At 34.7% G+C, this 25,375-nt stretch overlaps 1 protein-coding gene across 11 annotated transcripts in view; it reads left to right on the top strand.

Moving 5' to 3' along the window:
- The first annotated feature begins 1,082 nt into the window (after positions 1 to 1,082).
- Positions 1,083 to 25,375, top strand: part of Nbn (nibrin) — a 35,386-nt gene continuing 11,093 nt past the window's right edge. For 3 of the 11 annotated variants that reach the window (XR_010050213.1, XM_063257534.1, XM_003479889.4), the window contains exons 1-11: positions 1,083 to 1,233; positions 2,540 to 2,670; positions 4,252 to 4,400; positions 4,831 to 4,990; positions 6,243 to 6,346; positions 8,995 to 9,112; positions 9,841 to 10,034; positions 14,022 to 14,119; positions 20,341 to 20,470; positions 22,584 to 22,856; positions 24,084 to 24,528. Coding sequence is in view for 10 of the 11 variants with exons in the window: in XM_063257534.1 (XP_063113604.1) it covers positions 1,197 to 1,233; positions 2,540 to 2,670; positions 4,252 to 4,400; positions 4,831 to 4,990; positions 6,243 to 6,346; positions 8,995 to 9,112; positions 9,841 to 10,034; positions 14,022 to 14,119; positions 20,341 to 20,470; positions 22,584 to 22,856; positions 24,084 to 24,528 (1,839 nt within the window). In the remaining variant the exon portion in view is untranslated. Of the gene's footprint in view, positions 1,234 to 1,258; positions 1,368 to 1,439; positions 1,623 to 1,968; positions 2,102 to 2,539; positions 2,671 to 4,251; positions 4,401 to 4,830; positions 4,991 to 6,242; positions 6,347 to 8,994; positions 9,113 to 9,840; positions 10,035 to 14,021; positions 14,120 to 20,340; positions 20,471 to 22,583; positions 22,857 to 24,083; positions 24,529 to 25,375 lie in introns of those variants that run through there. The other 8 variants (XM_013144034.2, XM_063257537.1, XM_063257535.1 and 5 more) reach the window with 8 other exon arrangements.

Raw genomic sequence — 25,375 nt, 5'->3', positions numbered from 1 at the left:
CAAAAAAAAAAAAAAAAAAAAAAAAAAGAATATATGTTCTAGTTTCATTCTTGATCTCATGGAGAATCAATAATTTTCCTTATATAATGTTGGCTGTAGTTTTTCATAAAAATCTTATTTAGATCAGGATGTTCCTATCTTTCAACGATGTTACAATAAATGGATGTTTAATTTTATCAAATGTTTTTTCTTTGTAATTAGTAAGATCACATGACTTTTCACCTTTAAAAACATTCTATTGGCTTATACTGATTTTTCCCCCTACAGTTAACTGAAATATATATCACTTAGTTGTCATCATTCCCTTTTTTTTTTTTTTTTTTTTCCGTAATCGTTCCTTTTGTCATGCCACTTAATTAAATTTAGCAATCGTGTTTGGGATTTTTGTGGTAGGGAAACAGGTAAGTAAGTCTTTGGGAAGAAAAAATCCCAAACGTGTTTTTTGTTTTTTGTTTTCTGTTACAGACTACTTTTGTCAATGAGCAATTATGTGATCAGAGTGCGCTCTCAGGTGTTCAGCAGGCAGGACGCAGGCAGCGGAGAGGTGGGTGGTGACACCCCAGAGGGGCTGCTGCAGGATTAAGAGGACAGTGGAAATGGGCAATACACTGCCCATCCGTCTCGTGTGGTTAGATGCAGTATAACCTGATGAGATTTAAAAAAAAAAAAAAAAAAGCTAACAGAAGTTCATTTAAACACGGAAAAGATCGAATTTTGCGTTGTCTCGCGGGGGAAATCTTCACCTTCATCACTTATCACCATTATCAGAACTGATACAGAGGAACAAGTGCTATTTAAAACAGCAAATTCACGTAACTGTATAACTGACCAGTGTTTTAATGCATTTAATTTGAAACTTTCCTTAAAATGATTTAGATTTTTTAAAAATATTATTTGGATATAATTTTTAGAAATTCTCTTCATTCACAGTAAGAAAAAAGTAGACAGCACATCTTCCATTCTGTTCACCTCAAAACCAGACGGATATTCACACGCGCTGCTCCTTTTCCAGACACCAGGTGGCACCCGAGCTCCTGCGAAGCGCTCCGGTCGCAACCGTGGGCTTCCCAGGGACTCGCGCGGTTCCTGGGAGCGCGCACGTCCGAACCCGCGCGAACTGCGGGAGCTGTGGCCGCGCACGTCGGCCAGTTTTGGATACGTGGCCGCAGGCCGCCAAGGTCCTGCCAAGCCGGGCCATGTGGAAGCTGCTCCCCGCCGCTGGCGCGCCTCGAGGTAGGACTAGAAAAGAGACGTCGGATCCCTTTTTCGCGGAGCATGAGCTGCGGGACAATCCCCGCACGGTGCTTCCGGTCCGTGCTGGCCGACTTCCGGCGCCGCGTTCCTTCATTTCCGCCCTGGGAGTCTGGGTGAGGGCTGGGGGAGCGGGGATCCGGCTGTGGGGGCCCGCTCTCCTTCCGTGGCGGCGCGGGGGTTTGAAGCTGGCTATGACCGGGCGGTGGGGTGGGCTCGCCCTCTTCCAGATGGGAACCAGCCCTAGCTTTGACGGCCTGCCGCACCGGGCCCTCTCCGCGGTCCCGGGCGATTAGGGGAACGCCGGGCTGTCTCGGCCCAGACCCCGCGGTGCCGGCGCTTGATGCCGTTGGAGCGCAGTGATGATTTTTGTAAGGAACCACGTGGCTTTCAGTTTAGTTTCAGACCCTTTCCGTAACATCAGCACCACAGAAAAAGATGACGCCCCCCCACTTTGCACATCTAGCAGCAGGAGATGTTTGTCATATGTTGAAGCGGTTCCCTCTTGTATGATCATAGTTAGGAGCAAGTTAAATGGGTACCCGTGACTCGGCCACGTCCTCAGCACGTTTACATTATGATTGGACAAAAGAGTGAAGAAAGGGTCAGACACAAGAATAAAGGCATCCCCATGGCTCACCGAGTTGGTGAGCAAGTAAGATCGAAGTCAATACTAGCCTGAGTTTTGCTCTTTAGTTTCCTGTAATTGTTTAAAAACAAGTTTAAAAACAAGCAAAACCTCCAGAGGAATTAAGTTGACCAGTTTATTTGAGGGAAGGAGGAGTCATGAGTCTTGCGTCAGCCTGAACTAGTAGCTGTCCCAATAGCTCCCACCCAGCATTTTGGCCAGGTAATATTTATTGACAAGAAAAAGTGACGTTACAGAAACCGATGGGTTCTACCTCAGCATTGGCTTATTTTCCGGGAAACTGTGACTAAGCATTTAGTTTACATGGTAGTGGTCTGTTCACCGAATCTACTTAACCACATCGCAAATACAGATTCGTGATTTTATTTGGTAATACATTAAATTGATTGTTTTGGGGAGGTAGTAACTCTTCACTTTTTCTTTTTAGAAAAATGATATAACTTTCTATTTAGATTGTATCCTTCGTTGAGGCTTTACTAGAAAACAAAGTTTGATATGCAGTTGATTACCATAGTGAAATAAGCACTTGATTTAAATATTTGGCATAGCTGTATCATGTATATTGTACACATAAATATGTGCATATGTTTCTGTATATTCAGTGTGCACTTTTAAAATTTTGTTTTTGCTTTTTCTTAGAACCGTGTAGACTGTTGACTGATGTTGAGTATGTTGTTGGAAGGAAAAACTGTGCCATTCTAATTGACAACGATCAGTCCATCAGTCGAAATCATGCTGTGTTAACAGCTAACATTTCTGTAACTAACTTGGTATGTTTCTAATTTTATGTATCTACTTCACAGTGAGTTGAAGTCACAAATGATTATCTCTAAGCATATGTGAGAGCTCATAGAACCTTTTATCTCATGAAACTTAAGTTTCTTATAGTATTAACAAATCAAATATTTATATTTAGAGCTGGAGGTATGGCTTAGTGATAGAACCTATACATAGTGTGTGTAAAACTGTTTGATCCCCAGCACCCTGTAAAATATGAAACAGACACGTAATTGGCATCCTTACATGTGGTATTTGTTTATTTTGATGTTTGAGTTTTCTGTTTTAGTATTATACTTCCTGACTTAGAAACTCAGAGCAAGTAGTGCATACTTCTACTTAGTTACTTAACATGCTTCACGTTAGTCATTTTTCCTCACTGTGAAGCAATACCTATAATTAATCCCAAGGAGGAGAAGTTTATTTTGGCTTATAGTTTCAGTAGTCAGTTGTTTTACTGTGTTTACTTTGGTCCTGTGATGCATCGTACACCATTGCAGGAACACATGGCAGCCAAGAAGCAAAGAGAGAAAGAGGCAGATGTCCCATTAGCCCCTTTAGGAGCATATTCGCAGAACCTAATTTCCTTCCACTAGACTCCATCTCTCAAAGGTGCTTCCATCTCCCAGTAGTGTCGCAAGCCTTTAGGATAAACTCCAGATCCAAGCCATGGCACATTTGTGAATGGCTAGTGTGTACATTCATTATGCCAAGCTTGGGAGTGGAGCAGTGAGTGGACATTCATGATTCCTGCTCATGGATGTTGTGTAACCCCAAGTGGACACAGCCATTTCCCGTAAAACAAATGTTTCCACAGTAAAAATTGATGTGTTCTGCCTGGCAAGTGTGAGGTCATGAGTTCAATCTCTGGTACCAAAAACAAAAAAAATTGATATGTTTCATTAGGAAAAAATAACTGTTGCATATGCCACTCTGCTGCTTTGAGTTTTGGTGAAGTTGTGTTAATTATGAGTAATAAAAATATATAAAAATTTCTGGTTATAATAGTGTTTATGAAAAAAACTAACATTTATGGTACTAAGAAAAGCCATTATTTTGATTAGAGTGCATATATGTGAAAGTTGGATTTGTTCACTGATACTTAGGTTTTGTGTATATTTTTTTTTTTTTTGGCATAAAAGAACATCATTGAAATTCCTACACAAAAAGTAAATGTTGCTATAAGCCAGAAACTCTAACCAAAAATCTTACCCAACCAATGTAAAGAGGAAAAGCTTTTTTTTTTTTTTTGTAAAGGAATGAAACGGACTTGTTATAACCTGAAATAGACTGTATCAGACCAAATGTATGGAATTGAGGGGTTAGGGAAATCCCGAACTTATAAAAATAAAGAAAGTTTGTGCTCCAAGAGGATTAATCCTGGGATTAAGACATTTCCTTAACTGAAAGTTTAATTGCTAGTTGAGTGATCATTCCCTGAAGACATCCAAAACTGTAGCTATTGTCTGCTTAACTTTTCCCTATCCGAAAGTTAGTAATCTTTTGAAAGCCTTTCCTTTGGAAATTACACTACTGAGTGATAAAAAGACTTTACAATTATTTATTTTTTTCAGCAGCAAACGCATGAAATTCCTACTTTGACAATAAAAGATAATTCTAAGTATGGTACCTTTGTTAATGAGGAAAAAATGCAGAATGGCCTTTCTCGAACTTTGAAGACAGGGGATAGAGTTACCTTTGGAGTGTTTGAAAGTAAATTCAGGTAAGGAGTTTTTAAATTAATATTAAAATAGGTAGCTCTATTTGACATGAGCCAAATTCCAAAGGAAAAGTATATGGATACTGAGTTGAAAACAGTCCATTTTTGTTTCTGTTTGGTGCAGGAGTGCACTCTGCCATTTGGGTTTGGCGCATTTATCAGTCACAGGTAGTGATGAGATTATGAGATTGGATGAGAGACTGAGGGGGCCCTAAGAGCCTTCATGAGAGCACAGTTGCTCAATTCCTCATAAGTCAAAGTGTAATTTGGTCCTTTTTTCCCCTATTCATTGGAACTCAAGTCTTAAGAAGTAATAATTTTATAGATTAGAAAGTTTAATAATGCCTAAAAATTAAAATAACTTTGTATTGAGAGTATAAACATTGCCATTTCTGTGATAATTTAACTTTGTGAAACTTATTTTTATTTATAGAGTAGAATATGAGCCTTTGGTTGCATGCTCCTCTTGTTTAGATGTCTCTGGGAAAACTGCTTTAAATCAAGCTATATTACAGCTTGGAGGACTTACAGTAAACAACTGGACAGAAGAATGTACTCACCTTGTTATGGTATCAATTAAAGTTACCATTAAAGTAAGTTGAATTTCTTTTTCTGCTAAATTCTGTAAACTTAAGCTTATCTACCATAGACAGACTTTTAAGTTTTTACTTTGAGACTTTCAGAGCTATTACAGATTTCTGTGTCTGTCTTCTGCCTTTTTTTAGATCCAGATAGCTTTTTAGATAAGCTGTTTATGTAAGATAAGAAACACATAAAATTATTTTCAGAGTGTAATTAAGCATTTTCAAAAAGGAATCCTTTTATCAAGTTTAGCTGGGTGTATAGTTCATATTTTGCCTAAAAGCAAAGAAACCAAAGATTAACTGCCCTTAGGTCTTCAAAGGTAGCATCTTGTGATTTCTGTCAAGTTGTCCTCCTCCAGTTTCTGTTACTTACCATTTTATATCTCATGCTGTCCTAATTTTTGTCTTTATCACAAAAATTTAAGTTCTTATAGTTTAATATTATCTTAATGTTACCATTGCAGTCTAGAAAAATGTAAATATACACCATTAGAAGATGCCGTTATTTATTAAAACACTGATTTTTTTTGATATATATTTTCAGATTTTACATCTTCCTCAAATTTATTTCCAAAGCTAAGTGAAGAATGACATTGGGAAGTGATTCGTCTCCTTTTATGCAGAATGATTATAGATGCATGGGATTCTTCTGGGTTAATATCTATATATAAAATCAAAACTTTCAGTATTTGATATAATTAGAGTATGTGTATCAGACTAGTGAGGTGTTATAGACGGGCTTGCTGCGCATATTGAACTTTAAGTTAAATTTATACCTTGGTGGAATTTTCCCTGGGCAAGAATTATTTTTTTAATTTGCAAGTTTGTGAAATTCATTTTATATATTCAGTGCCTGATTAGTCCCTGTGATGATAGTCTATTCTAATACACCTCGAGATAGTAGATTTGTAAATCACATTATTAATTTTCACATTTTTTGTGGATACATTTTGAAGACTCATAGCTTTTTTACATATTTTTCCTTTATATATACTTAATACTGTCATTGTTTTCTAATGCAGCAGATATTAAATGTCATATTGTGATTTGTGACTTAAACTTGAGTAATTATGTAGTATTTGTATTCTAAATATCTGAGCACTGACCAAATGCTGTCTTCTATTTTATTGAATGTGCCTCCTTTATAAATTTAGAATTGAGAAAAGGAAAAAAGTGTTGAACCTTTTTTCAGTTTATAACTTAAAACTATTTTTAACACCAAGGTATAAGTCTATATTCACTTGTGTTTTCTTTATTTTAGACAATATGTGCACTTATTTGTGGATGTCCAATTGTAAAGCCAGAATACTTTACTGAATTTGTTAAAGCAATTGAGTCCAAGCAACAGCTGCCACAAGTTGAAAGGTATATTACGTATGTCGGATAAAATAATATATGACACACTGGTTTTTATATACATTAATTCCCTCTTTATTGTCTCTTTCAGGATGTAGTGGTTACTATAAAAGTATAGTGTTGTTAGTGACAGATTGTTTTTATTATCTCTGCATGTGAAGTATTTCCCAAATTCTTTGTTGATAGTTTCTTGTATCTATGAAACAAATGTTAAATAAATCTTAATATTTAAGGAAAAATTTAAAGGACAGTAAGTGGCCCTGAGTTGTGACCAAAAAAGCACATATTTCAGTGCCAGGCATCGTGCGAGAGTCACTTCTGAAACTGCATGGTGCGGTGACCCTTTCCAGGAGCCACCTCATCCAGGGTCTGGAATGAGGACAGCACTGTGGCCTTGTGCATGGAGCCTCTTCTAAGCTTCAGTTGCCTCATTTGAAAAATGAGACTAATACCTGTCCAGTTTTCTTTTAACTTTGAGCAGTCAGTCAATAAGTCTTCAACATTATATCAAAATGGATCCAGACAGGTACAGGAATCTATTAAGGCAAGTGCCTATACATTTTAAAATAATACTGAAAATTGGATTCTCAATTGCCACAATCAAATATAGGCTACAGTAGTAGTTTTTTTGGTCAATAGTGAAGTAAAAATTATTGAACAATTTTATAGTAGGATGTTTTAATGTAGCAATATATGTTAACACTGTTGGAAATCAAACCAAAAGAAACTATGCTGAACTTATGTGAAAAACAGCTGCACATTAAACAGACCAAAAAATCTGAAAAAAGGTGGACTTAGTGTCAAATTCTAAAATTTCTAAGACCACAATAGACATCACCAGCAGTAAAATTTATCAGATACTCTACCTTCAAGTAATGTAGAATTAATAATGGCTTATTATCTATAATCAGGATTATTATTTACATCAATTATGAACTCTCCCAGAGAGATTTATCAGTAAGCTTCCAGGCAAAATGTCATCATGTTGAAATACTGTAAGTTTATAGTACGTAAATAAAATTTCTTGACGAGAGAACCATGTTTCCATATGATCACAGGGTATAAGACTCAAGAAAGTTTACAAATAATCTGTTTGAAAATTGAAGAATCTTTTCCCAGAGTCCAAAAATATTATCTACTAACCAGGTTATAAAATACAAGAAACCTCCCAGATCAAACTTATCAAGAGAAAAATCTGATTTTTGGCTACTGCTAAAAGCTGACATCTATTGTCACTATAAGTATAAATAGTTCCTGAAAAACTGTTCATTGGGAAAAATGTCTTATTATAGCAAGTAATAGTTTAACATTGGTCATAAAATTCTTATAAAACATGTTAATTTGTAAAACCTCTTCAAACAGTAAAAATTATCCTATAAAGATGTGCTTATAAATATAGAATTTGTTATATATAAATTATACAGACATGTATTTTTAAGTAAGGAAATTCCCCTACTATTACTTTAAATAGTTACTTTAAATATTAACTGGATTGAGTTACAAAAAGGAAATAAGCCACAATGACTCTTTTATTACACAAATACTTCATCTTTTTCCTCCAATAAAGTGTGATCACTTGTATTTAAATTAGGATGCTTACTATAACATCTTTACCCAGCAAAAAAATACAGATTCAGTACAACTACCTTTTCATCTTTGTACTGTTATCAAGGAACATGGTAAATCAGAGTTACAGCCTCATACCTGATAGGATTTGTGATGCCTCATTATTGTAAACCATCCTCAAAGTACCCATGTAGTTATTCTGACTCCATTTAAGACGAGTATTAATTTTTGATTGTCTGTACTATAGTAGGGAAGTTTATTAAAGATGTATATATCTGAATGTAAGAAAATTACCCTTTAGAACAAAAAAGTTGCGTTTTGAGGTACTCTCAACTTACTTTAAACAGATTATTTTAGGCCCTGTTTTGGAGTCTAGAATTCATAAACACCTTGCTGCATATGCCAAAATACACCAATCTGACAGCCCTTTATACAGGCCATTTCTCACAGTTAACCTTTGCACTGGGAAATCTTGAGACATAATTAGTATTTCCCTCCTAAAGCAGAGAACAGACTGACTTGTAGGTTGTGAAAATTACTGCCTTCAAAGTTCAGTGTTCCTTCTTCTGGTAAAGCAAACCACTGTATCTTTTGTGCCTTCTGCATGGAGCTTGGTCAGGAGAAACCTACCACAACCTCTCAACCTTTTGTAACTTTTGTAATTTTTGATTCATACATGTTTAATGTGTATTCCGATTGTATGCCTTGGGTTACTTTGAGAAAATAAAAACCAGTTCTCCTGTCATATGGCTTTTGTCTCCATACTTCTAGAAAATACATTTAGATGCTTGTCATCATTTTGTCCCAGGCAACATTATTTAAAAATGACTTAGGCATAGAGACACATGCCTGCATTCTAGCACTCAGGAGACTAAGGCAAAAGAATTCCTCTGAGTTTGAGGCCAGCCCAGGTTACGTGTGAATTCAAGGCCAGCCCAGACTACATAGCAGGAGCCTGTCTCAAAAACAAAATTCTTAAAAATGGTAGCATAGAAATTTTTTGTATTATGATGTAGTTGCCCCATTTACAAATTTAATAGTAAACATACTGAGTAGTATATAATTGCAGTATGCTTTAATTATTTTTACAGTTTTTACCCACCTGTTGATGAACCGGCTATTAATGGTAAAACTATTGATCTGTCAGGACGACAGGAAAGAAAACAAATCTTCAAAGGAAAAACATTTATATTTTTAAATGCTAAACAGGTAATATTATAAGCTAAATTTTCCTAAAGAAAACTTTTTTTTGGTACCAGGGATCAAACTCGAAACTTCACGCTTGCCAGACGGGTACTTATGCCACTGAACTAAATCCCCGGCCCCTGAAGAAAACTTGTTGAAGTCAGGTGCATTACTATTCATTGATAATTGTTATTGTATTTTATTTGGAATTTCTACAGATATGTGAAGTACAAGGAACCTGCGCCAACACCAGAGGTTGTGTAGTTAGATCACGTATATGTTAGGTTTATGTAAATGCATAAATGGAGAAGATGCAAAACTTTTAAGTCCTAACTTGTTAATCTCTGTGGAATTTCTGTGTGCCAAAATAAGGATTCCAAGAGTTTCTTTTATAGGAAAAAAATCACTCATGTAATCCCACATTTTGAGAGTGGGTGGTGAGGAAGGGCAACAGTGTCAAGGTTTGTCTTCAAAGGCTGTGGACACACCTGCTGACCTAGGAATTTTTTTCTCTACATGGAAGCTCATATTACACAGTCAGGAAATAGCATAAATTCCTCTGTTTTTATTCCTTTTTTATTGCATAAGAATGGATATGAAAAATTTAATTGTTACTGGGGCCAGGGGTATAGCTCAGCATCAAAGTGCCTACCTGGCAAGCACGAGGTCCTGAGTTCAATTCCTGGTACCAAAAAAAAATTAATTGTGACTATTACTTTGCTTTTTACAAAAATGTTTCTTTACATTTTCAGCATAAGAAATTAAGCTCAGCAGTTGTTTTTGGAGGTGGAGAAGCTAGATTGATAACAGAAGAAAATGAAGAAAAAGACAGTTTTTTTTCAGCTCCTGGGATGTGTGTTGTTGATACAGGCATAACAGATACACAGATCTTAATTCCTGACTCGCAGAAAAAATGGATTCACTCAATTGTGGATACACTCCAGAGGTACAGAATTATTCCTCATTAGTTAAAAAAATGCCATTAGGCGATTTTGTATGTAATTTAATTTTGCTTACTAACATAAATGTAGATAACAAGAATTATTATAAGGGTTTATCAGTTTACTTGGGAATTAATTGTGACTTATATGCCATAAAATATTATATATAATATTTTTATTTAAATATTTTATCTTTGTTTGTTACTTGAATAAAATCTGAGGAATTTAACACTCTTAAGTTAATAAAGTAATACAAAAGTTTCCTACAGAAAATGTTGAGGTTGAGGTTAATACTCAAACTAAAATTCTTAGAAATTGCCTGGAACTGAAATGTTGATTATTACCCATTGAAAATACACATACTGCCTGGTGGTACAGATCTTAATCCTAGCACTCTGGGAGGCTCAGGAAGGAGGACTGAAGTTTGAGGCCAACCTGCACATCTTAGTGATTCAACAGGACCCTATCTCAAAATTAAAAATTTTAAAAAGAAACAGGATGTAGCTCAGTGTGTAGGCCCTGGATTAAGTTCCCAGTATCACCAGGAAAAAAAGGAAGCATACAAAACTTTTTGTTGCTCTTATTTTGGCTACTATGGAAAAGCAAAGGGAAAGATGTCAGGTAACTTAGAAAAATGTTTGTAGTACAGAGAGTGTAAAAGAACTACATCCAGAGGCTTTTTTTCCCCTTAGACTCTATTGGTATTCAGTGGTCTTAGCATTTTTTGATGCCAAAGAAGTATTGTACAAATGCCAGGTCTGACACTCTGATAGTTAAATTTCTATTCATCTAGCAAAGAGTAGTTGGAACCTAGAGTTTTTTATGCCTGGAAAACTCATAGGTAGTTTCTTGTAAAGGATTGAGTTTTCCTACCCTGGACTTCTGACTATGGAATTCCTTTTTACTTTAACAAATTTCTTGAACAAAAAGTAAAATTTTCATCATCTGTCCAATCTGTGTTATTACTTATTGAAGATATATTAACTAGTGTTTAAAAAATCTTGCATAACAATACACTATCTTGCTGCTACAACAAATGTACTGTTATCTTAGGATGTCAGATCAAATTTGTGAGCTCTTCCAGTTGTTAATTGTTGTTATTGTTTATGTCTTCTCTCTTCACCTATTCCCTAAGCCTTGCATAAAAAATAACGCAGTCTGCCATCCAGAATGCAAGGCAGATAATTGAAAGTAACCTGCCACTGATTACTGTAAATGGAACTAGACCTGGTTCTAGTAGACCACTTCAAGGAATAACTGTCATCCTGAATCTTGTGGTCACTTTAGTGACTTAGCTGCTATTAAACATTCTTTTACATAAGTATTTATTTCACAAGATAAATGCCAAAGAATACAGTTCCTAGAATATATATTTGTGTATTATTTTTGACTTGTAGAAATTACCTATACAGTCTTGATGTTAATCCTTTTTTTCATTTATGTGCATTGCAATATTTGTTAATACTTTATAACCGAACCTGTTCATGTACTGGAAAGTAAAAACTCTAATTAAGCATGATGGCCCATTCCTGTAATCCCAGAATTTACAGTGAGTAAAGTAAGCAAATTGGAAACACAAAACCCAATCTCAAAATTTTAAAGATATATAAAAAGGGCTGAGTGTGTAGTTCAGTGGGCAGAGTACCCTGAGTGTAAGCCCTAGTACTGTATTGTCAAAAAACAAAAAAAGTCTTAATTTTAATATAGTGAAAATCATTCTTTTCTTTTGCAATCACTGATTTTTATATTTTAATTCTTCTTAGTCATATATTTTAAAAGATACTTATATTTCTTACCAATTATTACTCATATTTTGACATTTTCAGTTGAAATTTGTGTTGAATGCATCACACTCTGTTTTATGTCAAAGTTCATACATGCATGGCTTTGTTTTTGGCTTTTTTCCCCTCAATCAATCTGTGCATCTTTGTACCAAAATATTTACTATATTGTCTTTTTTTTTTTTTTTTTTTTTTTTTTTTTGTCTTTTTCCTTTTTTTTATAGGTACCGGGGCTCAAACTCACGACTGCCTGCTTGCAAGGCAGGTGCTTATGCCGCTGAGCTAAATCCCCAGCCCCTTACTATATTGTCTTAATTATTATAGATTTCAGTAAGTTCTCATGGTTGTTAAGACAGATCTTTTTTTGCCTTTCTTCAAAAGAATCTTGACTATTCTTGGTCCTTTCTTTTTTCATACACATTTAATATTAACTTTTCAAAAAACCTTGTTGGATTAGGAATTCCTTTGATTCTATAAATTTACTTGAAGAAAATGAAAAGTTTAATTTTAATCTTTTCTATTCATGTACATGGCATCTCTCCCCATTTATTTGGATTTTTTTATTTCTAATTATCTATAGTTTTTTAAAAAAAAATAGAGCCAGGTGGTGCATGCCTGTAATCTCAGAATTCTACTTGGGAGGCTGAAGCAGGAGGATCACTAGGGGTTTGAGGCCAGCCTGGGCTACAAAATGAGTTCAAGTGCAGCCTGAACCACATACAAGACCATGTCTCAAAAAGATGAAAATAAGGGCCATGAATATAGCTCAGTGGCATAAGCATCTGCCTGGCAAGTGCAACATCATGAGTTCAATTCCTGGTACCAAAAAAAGAAAATAAAAATAAATTAAAAGGCCATTAAATAAATAAATCTTCTGTCATCCTTTTTAATCTTTATGCCTCTGATACTTTTTATTCTGTATCACCTGAGACCTCCAGAACAATGTTGAATAGAGGATGTAATAGTAGCCATGACTATTGACTTCTAAAGAAATGCCGCTCATGTGTCCCCATTTGGTTATAATTTCTGTGTAGTATTATTATCCACTATAGTATTTAAAATTTCATATTTATAACTAATTACATCAAATAAGAGTTTCAAAAAAACAAGGAAGTTCATAAAATACTAGTTTGAATTACTTGAATTATAGATACAATAGGTAGCTCAAGCCTATGCTTGATTATAATGTCTTTTAAAAGTCTTATTCTTGGCCAAGGATTTAGCTCAGCATCATAAGCACCTGCCTGGCAAACGTGAGGTTGTGAATTCAATCCCCGGTACCAAAAAAAAAAAGTAAAGGCTTACTCTTTTTAGTATAATAGTATTATAATTGTACATACTGGACTCTATTTAAATTAATTTGGCACATACAAACTACTAATAATGTTATATTGATACAGCCACTTAGGACATCTTTGCATTGATTACTAAGTTTTTTTGTAGCTCTTTCACATTTGAGTTGTAGTCTCTATATAGCGTTGTATTTGCTATATGAAAACTTATAAAATCAACTATGTTACAGAAAATAGGCTCAGTTTAATGTATATAAACTTGATAAAACTTCTGTACTAAATTTAAGCACAAGAAGGATAACTGTCCTTTTTTTAAAGTTTTATCTTAAAGTAATCATGGATTTGTTTGTAAAAGTCTATTTTATTGTTCATCTAAATAATACATTTTATTATTCTGAAAGTTGGAAAGATCTATAACCTTCACTCTAGCCCCTTATTTTATAAGTGAAGTTAACTGAAGTATTAAAAATATGGACTTATCCCAAGATAACACTGATACTATATAAGCTAATACTCATTTCCAGTTCTGTCCTTATAATAAAATTCGGATATCCCTGTAAGAGGGGGATATAATCCAGGTGTGGTGGCACACGCCTGTAATCCTTGAGGCTTGGGAGGCCAAGACAAGAGGATTGCTGTGACTTCAAGGCCAGCCTGCACATGCACATAGACCTTGGACCTTGCCTCAAAAAAACAAAAACAAACAAACGAAAATAGAAAGGGGACGGATAGAGGATTTACAAAAACAGAGAAAGAGAAAAGAATTAAGATATGTTATGTACACATACCAATTCCCCACAATAATGGTAGTATTTATGTACTCCAAACATGTTATTAATACGTATAATACATTGGTTGAGTTTGATATAATTTAAAGTGTTGATATATTGTGAACATTAAATTTTTTTTTTCCTAACAGGCAGGGTCTTAGACCTATTCCTGAAGCAGAAATTGGATTGGCAGTTATTTTCATGACTACAGAGAATTACTGTAATCCCCAGGGCCAGCCCCACACAGGTAATTAATGCATTATTTCAATAGTTCTTTAGCCATTTTGTTATGTAAATTGATAATAGACTGTATGCACTTTACAATTATATTTGCCAAGTATGACCATATTTACTTTCTTTCTAAAATCATGTCTTTATACATTTATTTACTTACTCAAGAAATACATCTGCTATATACCAAATATTACTCTGGGCATTGAAAATTCACTGGTGGATAAAGAAGATCCCAATTCTTGTGAATTTTATACACTGATGCTTAAGATTCAAACAGTAAGCAGATATACACAAAAGTTTGGGTACAAATAGAAAAGGAAAGGAAAGCGAGGTGAAATGATGGTGTCAGGATGCAGGCTCTTAGCCAGGTGGTCAGGGAGGGTCTGATATTTGAGCTTCATGCATCCTGAATGAGGGAAAAGGCAGATTTACGGTGATCTAGCATCATTTCTAGTAGAAGGCACAGGTCACTGTGTTGTGGAGAACAGACTGTAGGGGTCCAAATTGGAAGAGGTAATAGGAATAAAAAGCTATTTTGGAAGTATTCAGAGACAGCCACTATATCCTTGTATTGTGTTTGGTTCTTTGTGTCTTCATGTCCTACACAAACTACAGTTGCTTAAAAACACTTAGGGGGAAAAAATGGATCTATACCAAACATAATTTTTTTCTTATTCTTTAAATAATATAACTGTTTACTTAGTATTTACATGATATATTGCATAGTGTAAGTAGCAAGGAGATAATTTAATATATATTTGAAGACATGAAGTTATTTGCAAATATAATATTTTATATAAGGACTTGAACATCTGAGATTTGAGTATCTAAATGGTAGGAGAGTGATTCTGGAACCAGTAACCACTTGGATATTTAGGGATGAATATATTCTTACACCCTTTTTTTTAGAAGTAAGTTGATCTTGCTATTGCAAAGATTATTTTTTTCTTCCTTTTTTTTCAGTTCTAGAGATCAAATACAGGGCCTTGAGCAGGCTAAGAAAGTGCTGTTCAACTGAACTGCATCCTCACCACTTTTTAAGTTTTTACATTTTGAAACAAGATCTTGCCAAATTGCTCAAGCTAACCCGAGCTTGCATTCTTTTTGCCTCAACAAGCATATACCACCAAACCTGGCTTTGAAGTTTTCTGTCTTCTTCATGTTAGAGAGTTTTTACATTTATTTTTCATAGCAGATTTTCTCTTTCTTTGTGTACATACAAAACCATCTATTCTAGTCCTGTGCACATTTATTTGCTTCCTGAGTTTTTTATTTATTTCTTAGCATTTACTGGATTTTGGTTAGCAGAGATAAGTTAGAGAATGTCACTACTTTATTTTACTTTACAGTCCAGCAGTGTGTCTTCTGAGGGCTCTGCAAACTTGGGTTACATGGGTAAGGAATGTATTAATCTAGGTTTTGGAAAGAGTAAATTGTGGGGTTTGATTATGATTGCTACGATTACTAGTGCTATATGACTTACAGATGAATATGCAATGAGGGATTTTAGGTCTGTTTGGCGTAAACAGATTGAGCTGGTTGTGATTATACCTCATAGGGATAAGAGGATGAAGGGGTAAGCTATAAAGTTTGTTAGTGGGTCTAAAAGTTGAAGAATTCGTATTATGCCGTAGCCCCCAAGTTTCAGTAAGATGGCTGCTAGTAGTATTGAGCCTGCGATTGGAGCTTCAACGTGAGCTCTGGGGAGTCATAGGTGAAGCCCGTAAAGTGGTATTTTTATTATAAATGCTATAATGCACGCTAGCCATATTATATTGGCAGACCAAGTTGTAAGAGGGATCATACTGCTATAGTCGAATAGGAGGAAATTTATAGTTCCTAGTAGGTTTTGCAAATATACTAAAGCAATTAGTAAGGGAAGAGACCCAATTAGTGTATAAAATAGGAAATATAGGCCTGCTTTCATGCGCTCTGCTTGGTTTCCTCATCGGGTAATGATGATTAGGGTGGGAATTAGGGTTGTTTCAAATGAAATATAAAATATTATTTCCGTGGAGGAGAAAGTTATGATTAAGGAAATTTGAAGAAGAGCTATAAGGGTCAAATACATTTTTTTGCATGTCTCTGTTTCATTATTTAGGTGGTGTTGGCTGGCAATAATTATTAGTGGCGGGAGTCATGTTGTTAAGATGAGGAGGGGGAAGGAAAGTGAATCGGATGAAAAGTTTGTAGAATAATTTTGTCCAGTAGTGTCATTTGTTAATAGTTGGTAATTAGTGCAATTAGTAGACTACGCGATGTTGTATTAATTCATATTATTGATTTACTGGATAATCAGATGGTGGGAATAAGCATAATTGTGGGTATAATAATTTTTAGCATTGTAGTAGGTTTAGGTTTTGTACATAATCAATCCCATAGGTGTTAGAGATTATAACTAATAGTGCTAGGCCTACAGCTGCCTCACAGGCAGCAAACACTAATATGATAATTGGAATTGCGAAAGATAGTGGATAGTGGGAATTGAGTATGACAAGAGAACCAAAGATGAATGTTGAGAGTATCATGCCTTCTAGGCATAATAATGTTGATATTATGTGGGATCGGTAGAGTATTGTTCCTAAGAATGAGATGGTAAAGGCTATGATTAAATTGAAGTGGATTGATGACATCTTGGTAATTATGTGTTAAGCGTAATCTAATGAGTCGAAATCATTTGTTTTGGATTAAACTACCATATTTGGTTCATTCTAGGCCTTTTTGAGTTCATTCATAAACTAGGCCTAGTGTTAAGATTAAAATTAAGTGCAATTAATAGTATGAGGTTAAGATTGTTGATTTGAGATGCTCATAGAAGTGGGAGTAATAAGGCAATTTCTAGGTTGAATAGTAAAAATAAGGAAGAATTTCATTGAAAATAGTAGGTGTGCAGATTCTGTGGGCTCAAACCCACATTCATATGGACTAGTTTTTTCTATGTAAGTGTTTATTTGAGGCAGTCAGAACGCAATTGTGATTAATAGAAAGGTTAAGAAGCAGTTGGTTAGTAGAGAAATTATGATGTTAATTGCTTTCTCCCAGGTATGTCTGGGGCCTGCTGATTGGAAGTCGGCAATATTGTTTATACTAAGAAAGCGTGAGCCTCATCAGTAAATGGAGACATAAAGGAATAGTCATACTACATCTATGAAGTGTCAATATCAAGCAGCTGCTGCAAAGCAAAAATGGTGTTTAGATGTAAAATGGTAGAGTAGTGGACGGAAAAGACATACTAGAAGGAATGTTGACCCAATGATTACGTGTAGGCCGTGAAATCCTGTTGTAACGAAAAAGGTTGAACCATAAATTCCATCAGAAATAGAAAATGAGGCTTCATTTAGAGTCCAGTGACCAGAAATTGATCAGGCAGGTATATTATTAAAATCATTTTAATTTAACTTGCAAAATAGACCCTTTAAGACAGAGGATATCATATGCATTTAATATAGGAGGGAACTGGTGTTCAGAGAGATTAAGAAATTTGCCAGAGGTCACATATCAAGTAACTGATTCAAATTAACTCTTATAAATCAAAGCCATTGTGACATTACATTGCTTAATATTTTGATGCTAGCAGTTTTGAAAAATGATAATCTGGGATGATAGGGAGCATCAGAAATAAATGGACATCTGATTTAAAAATATGATAAGGTAGTAGTTTATTATTTGAATAAGAATGTTTAATATACCTATTCAGCTCAGTGGTAAAGTGCTTCCCTAGCATGCACAAGTGCCTGGGTTTGATCCCAAGCTCCACGAACACAGGGGAAAAAACAAAAGAGATGAAAATCAAAAGTATAATAAAAGTTTTTAAATGGTACCAAGATTGAGAAAACTTGGAGATTTATAACTACTTAAAGGCCATGCAAATCCTAAGCTATGGTTTTCTGAGTACCAAAGCAGTACTTTTTTCTAATGTATTATTTCATATAGAAGCAAGTTCATGAGAGTGAATAAAAATGTACATTGTAATTAATACCATTACTTTCACATATTCATAGGTAGATTTATGTGAGTTCCAAGTCATGCCTCTGACTTGATAATTTTATAATCACTTTTTTTTTTTTTTTTTGGCCTTTTCATTTTTACCGGTACCAGGGATCGAACTCATGACTGCCTGCTTGCAAGGCAGGCGCTTATGCCACTGAGCTAAATCCCCAGCCCCTTATAATCACTTTTGAGAGAACACAGTGAAAGTCTGTTTCCTTTCTTCCTTTCCCTTCTTCCTTTCCTTTTTATTTTTCATATTCATTCATTCATTTAGTATTTAATGAACATGTTACATAGCAATAATCATGCTGGAAATAAGGATGTGTATAGATCATGCCAAATTTCTCTGTTGATGGTATTTTTAGAAAGAAGAACATATGTAAATAATCAGTTGTTAAGAAATACTACTCCAGTTTTTCTGGGTCACTAGATTAGCTTTGTAAATGTTTCTTTTCAATGATTATTTTACAAATTCTCTGCAAAATTCTGTGGAGCTAAAATGAATTGTTAGAGATAATATTCCTTTAGGGAAATGTCTGTGCTTCTTGGGAAGTTAATGTCAGGATTCTGGTGAAAGTTATTTAAATATCTGAATTTAGAATTGGTAATAAACTTATTAAATATCTTCCATGTCGTTAGTACCTAATAGAGTGATAATGTGGCACAGGTACTTAGTGAATGTCAAGTTTTTAAGATTTTTCAGTTAACAATATAATTTTTAACTTAGTGATGTGTAGCAAATATTGACCTAAGCACTGAACATATAAAAACAAGAAATAATTTTTATTCTTTAGTCTAGCAAAGTTAAGTGTAACATAAAGTGAAGATACTGATAACAGCTAACACTGGCAAGGTACTTACTATGTTCCAGGCATTTTCCTGAGTTCCACCCATATGTCAGTTTATTTTATTCTCAAAACAACTTTGTGAAGAAGGTATTATAATTCTTCCCATTTTATAGATAAGGGAACTAAGGCATAGAGAAATTAAATGTTACAAGTCACAGAGCTAGTAATAAATGAATTTTACTACTGTAATTGGCAAAGTGCTATGCAGGCTGAAATGAGCACCTAATTCAGTGCAGACGTACTAGTCAGCTTCCCCATCTCAAGCACTAAATACCTGACACAATTTAAAGAAGCTCAGGTTTGGTTTGGTTCACAATTTCAAGGGTTTCAGTGCATGGTCAGCCAGCTCTAAGGCAGCATTATCATGGTAGAAGAAAGTGATAGAACAAAGCTGCTCATGTAATGTGTCCAGGAAGCAGAGCAGGGTAACAGTGCCAGAGAAGCGTGGGCCAAGGACCCAAGATAGTACCCAGGATCGTGGCTCCATGACTCACCCAGATACATTCAGAAATGTGCTTTACTGTCCCCCGGGGTGCTTCCAAGCCAATCAGGTTGAAACTTAACTGTCACAGCTTAACTGACAGTTAAACTTAACTGTCACAAAGAGGCTCAAAAAATATATCCTAAAAGAGAGGCACTTGAACTAAGATGCTATTCTAATAAGTAAATATGATTAAATAATCATGATTTACTAGAATAGTGGTATCGGGGCTGGAGGTTTAGCTCAGCGGCATAAGCACCTGCCTTGCAAGCAGGCGGTCGTGAGTTCGATCCCCGGTACCGATAAAAATGAAAAAAGACAAAAAAAAAAAAAAAATAGAATAGTGGTACATTCTAAAATGATACAATACGCCTTCGTTTCAAATAATATATTTCATAAAAGCCCATTGGTTGTGATTTGTGTGGATGTACTTTCTATGAGGAATAAATGTAAGTTTTTGGTATACTGCGTAAAACATCAATTGCATTAGAATTTAAGTGGGTTTTACTTTTATTAAAGCGCTAACATTTCACAGCAAAAAGTTGATGTATCTTTGAAATCCTTTGGTTTAGACAAGTCCATCATAGATGCTAACAGGCTACCATAGATGATTTTTTTTTTTTTTTTTTCTGTCTTTTTCCTTTTTATCGGTACCGGGGATTGAACTCACGACTGCCTGCTTGCAAGGCAGGCGCTTATGCCACTAAGCTAAATCCCCAGCCTCCATTATTGATTTTTTAAAGTATTGGTTAGCTCTGCTGACTGGAGACAACAATGAACTATGTTACTTAGCTCATATGAGTTATGTTGCTTTAATCCCCTCAGCATAGCACAGTCTTAACAGTTTTCAGTGATCAAATGTCCATAATGTTGAAGAGTTCTGATTTTTTTTCTTTTCATTTGTATAATTTGCAGGATTAAAGACAAGGACTCCAGAGCCAAGCCTTTCAGTAGGCTGGCCAGTCAGTGAAAAACTACAGCCCATTGCTCCTGTGAACACTACAACATATGTAGCTGACTCAGAATCGGACCAGGCAGATACATGGTAAAGCTCTTTGTTAATTAAGTATTGTTATTATTTTATCAATAAATTAACACTGTTTTCAAGAAGAAAAGACAGTATCTTTATCCACTCATCTCAGGAGATAAGGTATTGTTGAAAGGGTGTCAGAGAAAATAAAATCTTACAAGAGAGATCAGCAGATTTTCTGTAAAGAGCCAGTGAATAAATACTATGCTATTATGTACTCTTTGTCTCTGTCGTCACTACTTAATTTTGTAGCATGGAAATAGCCATAAATATCCTTTAATTGAGCAAGTGTGGCTATGTTCCAGTAAAATTTTGTTTACAAAAACATATGACTTAGGCTGGGAATTTAGCTCAGCAGCATAAGCGCCTGTCTTGCAAGCACATAGTCGTGAGTTCCATTCCCAGTGCCAAAACAAAAACAAAAACATATGACTTGTCTCATTTGATTTGTAGGCTGTAGTTATCCAGCTCTTGTTGTCTTAGGACTTTTTTTTCTTTTTTGGTACTTTATAAATATACATGGAAAAATAAAAAGAATTGTAGTACTTCATGTTGACTTGTGAAATAAATTGGAAATACAGTACACTCCAGTCAGTTGCAGTTCACTTGCTGTGGTTTTAGTTACCCATAGTAAACTGTGGTCCAGCAATGTTGAATGAAAAGCTCCCAAAATAAGCAATGCAGAAGTTTCGAATTGTACTGTGTGGATAGCATGATGATCCCTTGCCATCATTCCTTTGTTCATCTTGTCTAAGCTGTCATTGCTAGGTGTCTGTTACCACTAAAAGCTATTGCAATTAGCAGCTCAACTGTCCTTGGTATTTCAGTACATATGCTCAGGTAATCTTCACAGACATCCTAACACTGCATTATAGTGTCTGAATAATCTACCTCGTTTGCTTTCATCACTTATACCCTCTCACATCACAAGGAAAATGAGTATAGTACAGTAAAGTAATTGGAGAGAGAAACCACAATCACATAACTTCTGTTACGGTATAATGTTCTGTTGTTATCCTTGTTAATCTCTTCCCTAATGTTAAACTTTATCATGGATGTGTATGTATAGGAAAAAATGTGATGTGTATAGAGCTAAGTAGTGTCACTGGTTTCAGGCATCCGCTGGAGTTCTTGAAACATATGTCTCACAGTGGGGAAAGCTCTATATTTCTTATGTGATGCTGTCTGTATTTAAATATTACTTATAATTTTGGTGATGCTTTATAAGGTCTACCTAGTTGTCTAAATAGTATTTGTCAATGAGGATGATTTTTTAGTGGTTTTGTATTTTGAGAGGGGTTCTGTGTATTTTGTTTCTGCTTTTGTTTTTAATGGAAGGAGTTAGCTTTTTTGAGTTCTGTGTTTTTTTTTTTAATTTAAAGTGGTATATTTTATTTTAAATAGTCCATAGTGAAGTACTCATATTAAATTACTAAATGATGCCTCTACCCTAGACTGTAATTATTTTATTGTTTGCTATACTGATATTTTACATCGTAGTTAGGTTTAACTTTAAAGAGAAACAAGTAATGTTTTGGAAGTTACTTGAACAGCAGCTTTATCCCTGTGATTTTTCTTTATAGGTGTTCAGTCAGTTGAGTTTTTTTTTTGGGAAAGGATAACAAAGGTAGTATTTGTTCAAACAATGTTGTAAAAGTCTGTGTGTGGGAATTTTAAATATTTTTTTTCTAATAGTCTAAAACTGTGTACTAGAAAGTACTATCTGGCTAAATAATCTTACCAATTCATCCAAAATAATGTAAATACCACATTACATACGATACTGAATAACAAGAGTTGTTTTGATTCTTCATTTTTATTACATACGTTTAGATGGGAATAATTTAAAACTGTTAAATAGAAACAGAATTATCACCTAATCTATTACAGCTGTTTGATAGTTATTTGTAAGTGATGTATCTCTGTAGAGGATTAGGAAAGGTAAAGTATCATTCTTTGGGGCGTTTAGAGGACAAAGGATCTTCCTGGAATGATAAAATCTAGTTACTGATTTGTTATCTAAAGATGATCTTCTAAAGTTATGTTACATTAGAACTGTTGAAGGATCTTTGTTTCTGGATAAAAAGTGTTGCTAACTTGATTGTCCCCTTGGATTCTTTTATTACAGTATGTATTCCAGTGAAAAGTTAAAAGAAATAAAAATCTCCAAAATGGAACAAAAATTTGGAACATTTTCACAAGATACATCCAATATAAAAGACTCTCCCAAACCAAGCTCTAGTAGTAACATAAAATCAAATTCTCTAGTTAGGGTAAAAATCCAAAACTATGAGCTTTCACCAGCTAAATTCCCAAGTGTGACTAAAAGTAGAGGTCAAGCTTCTCAACAGCAGCAATCAAATACCATTAGAAACTACTTTCAACCATCTCCCAAAAAAAGGTATGTTTTAAGTAACTCCTCTACCATGTCTCTGCAAACTATTTGTATTTTTATATTGCTGCATAGTAGTAGTCTCCTTAGTCTGTTCTGTTTAAGTCCAAGGACGCATTCCTAAGAAATGTACCAGTCTACTCTTGCACTGAGACAATTGGACAGTTTTGCTTTTGTCTTTCAACTTAAACCTATTGTTTTATTTACTTCACTCTCTTGAAGAATTTACCGACATCCAAGTTCCGTAGTCAGCTTTCTGCCCATTTCCCTTGATCATCTTTCTCATGAGATGAAGTTACCTTATTCTCCTCTGTTACCACAAGTTCTTATCAGTCTCTGGTCAGTCCCTCTCTTGCCATCTATATCGGTTGCCATCTCCTTACTTCAAACTCTGATCACCTGAATTATTACAAAAACTTCACAGGTGGTCTTTCCATCCAGTACTCTATTAATAGAATATCACCTTTAATATTCCAGTTCAGCATGAATCCAGTAAACTAGAGAAAAGAAACTATATCCTCCTCTGTGGGTCTTAATGCAATTGATCCACTTCAGTAGTGTTCAATATGTACAGTATTGAATGAATGATACAGTCTTAGTGATATATTCACATAATATTTATAGTACACAGCTGATGCCATACTCTACGTTTAGCCACCTGGTTTATTTTCTTGAATCTAGCTTTCATTAATTCATTAATTAATTCATTAGGTTAATTTGTCCCTGCCCACAAGTTCTTTCTACACTATAAAGGAAGCTGTTGTCTCCTGGCAATAGGTCCTTTGTGCTTTTCTCCCTTTTCCTCCACATTGATTTTTCAGCTAATCCTATTTCAGAAAAGGTAAGAGTTCTCCATATTACTTTAACCAAAGGCACCATCAGTCTTATCCAAACAGTAGAAATATATGAATTTTGTACAGTGTTTAATTAATTTTTTAATTTAGTTTTTTCTTTTTTTGAATCAGAATCTCTCTGTATAGTTTAGACTGGTTTTGAACTCACTGTGTAGACCAGGCTGGCCTCAAACTCACAGTGATCCTCCTGCCACAGCCCTTTTGTATTTTGGATTATAGGCATGTACCACCATGCCTGGCTCTTCTGATGTTTGTTGATTTCCAGTGTAATCAATAAATTGAGTAGATTGAAAATTAAATGGAAGGGTGATAAATATTGTCAACTAAAAAACTTCCTTTCCTGTATGCATTTTCTGATTTTGTTTTCTTTTTTAAATTCAAGAGAAAGGGATGAAGAAAATCAAGAAATGTCTTCATCCAAAGCAGCAAGATTAGAAATGTCTTGTTCTCTTTTAGAGCAAACACAACCTTCTATAACCTCACAATGGAAAAACAAAGAACAAAATCTATCTCACAGTGAACCTATGGACACAAAATCAGAAAACTTATTTTCAGATGATATAGATTTAAAATCCAATGTGAAAAACTCTACCAGTAAATCTGTTTCTACAGAAAACTTGAGATCAAAGAAAAGAAAAGAAACTGATGTGGCCATAGAAGATAAACAGTTGGAGCAGTTATTCAAGAACCCAAGATCAGAGTTGGAAATTAAAGTGAAAGTTGAAAAACAAGAGGAAGACGTCAATGTCAGAAAAAAATCAAGGGTGGATACAGAAACAAATAAAAATTTTGATGATGAAATAATGCCAGAAAGTGACAAAACATCTGTAAGTAACATTTTCAATAAGTAATAATGCAAATAGAAACTTAGAATGTTAAAACATACTTAGAATTTTTTATTGAGTGTGAGCATCCATTTTGTCTAGTTGAGGAAAAAATGTCAACACCTAATATTAAGTATAAATTTGTTAGATAAGGTAAATGGGTATGAAATGCAGTGATTCTTTTTATTTATAACTATGCAAGGGGAACAGTGATTCTTTTAACAGTGTAAAATAGCATCACATAAAACTGCTGTACATGATAATTTTAATAGACTTCACCTAGGCTATACAATTATAAAAGATTTGGGCATCACAATAATGACAGGAGATGCTTTAATATAATCAATAGGCAGGGGGCTGGGGATTTAGCTCAGCTGTATAAGTGTCTGCCTGGCAAGTGCGACATTGTGAGTTCGATCCTTGGTACACACACACACAAAAAAAGAATAGACAGCAAAGTGAAATAAGTATAACTACTGTTTCTACTCTATAAATTTTTAAGATAAAAGTTTATATGATATCAGTAGGAATTTTTTGTTCTTTAATGTCCTATTTTCATAAATGTGGATTCCACTTTGGCTAAGAAAGCTTTTTGTCTTGTTTCTTGTTTCCTATTTTATTTATTAGTAAGTTGACCTACTATCTCTATTCTGGTTAGCTCATTAGATGAGAGCTTAGATAGGGTAAAGTCTCGAAAGTGTTCTGATCATCCAGCTGAACATGCCTATTATTCTGGCACTATGGGAGGCTAAGGCAAGAGAATAGTGAGATGGAGCCTAGCCTGGGCAACTAACTTCTATGTCAAAAAATTTTTTAAAAAATAAAAAGAGAACTGGTGATACAACTTAGT

Source organism: Cavia porcellus, unplaced genomic scaffold (assembly GCF_034190915.1).
Source record: "Cavia porcellus strain 051 isolate PalLab524CR breed Dunkin Hartley unplaced genomic scaffold, mCavPor4.1 scaffold_10, whole genome shotgun sequence".
NCBI classification, from domain to species: Eukaryota; Metazoa; Chordata; class Mammalia; order Rodentia; family Caviidae; genus Cavia; species Cavia porcellus.
This window is presented reverse-complemented; position numbering and strand designations above follow the sequence as displayed.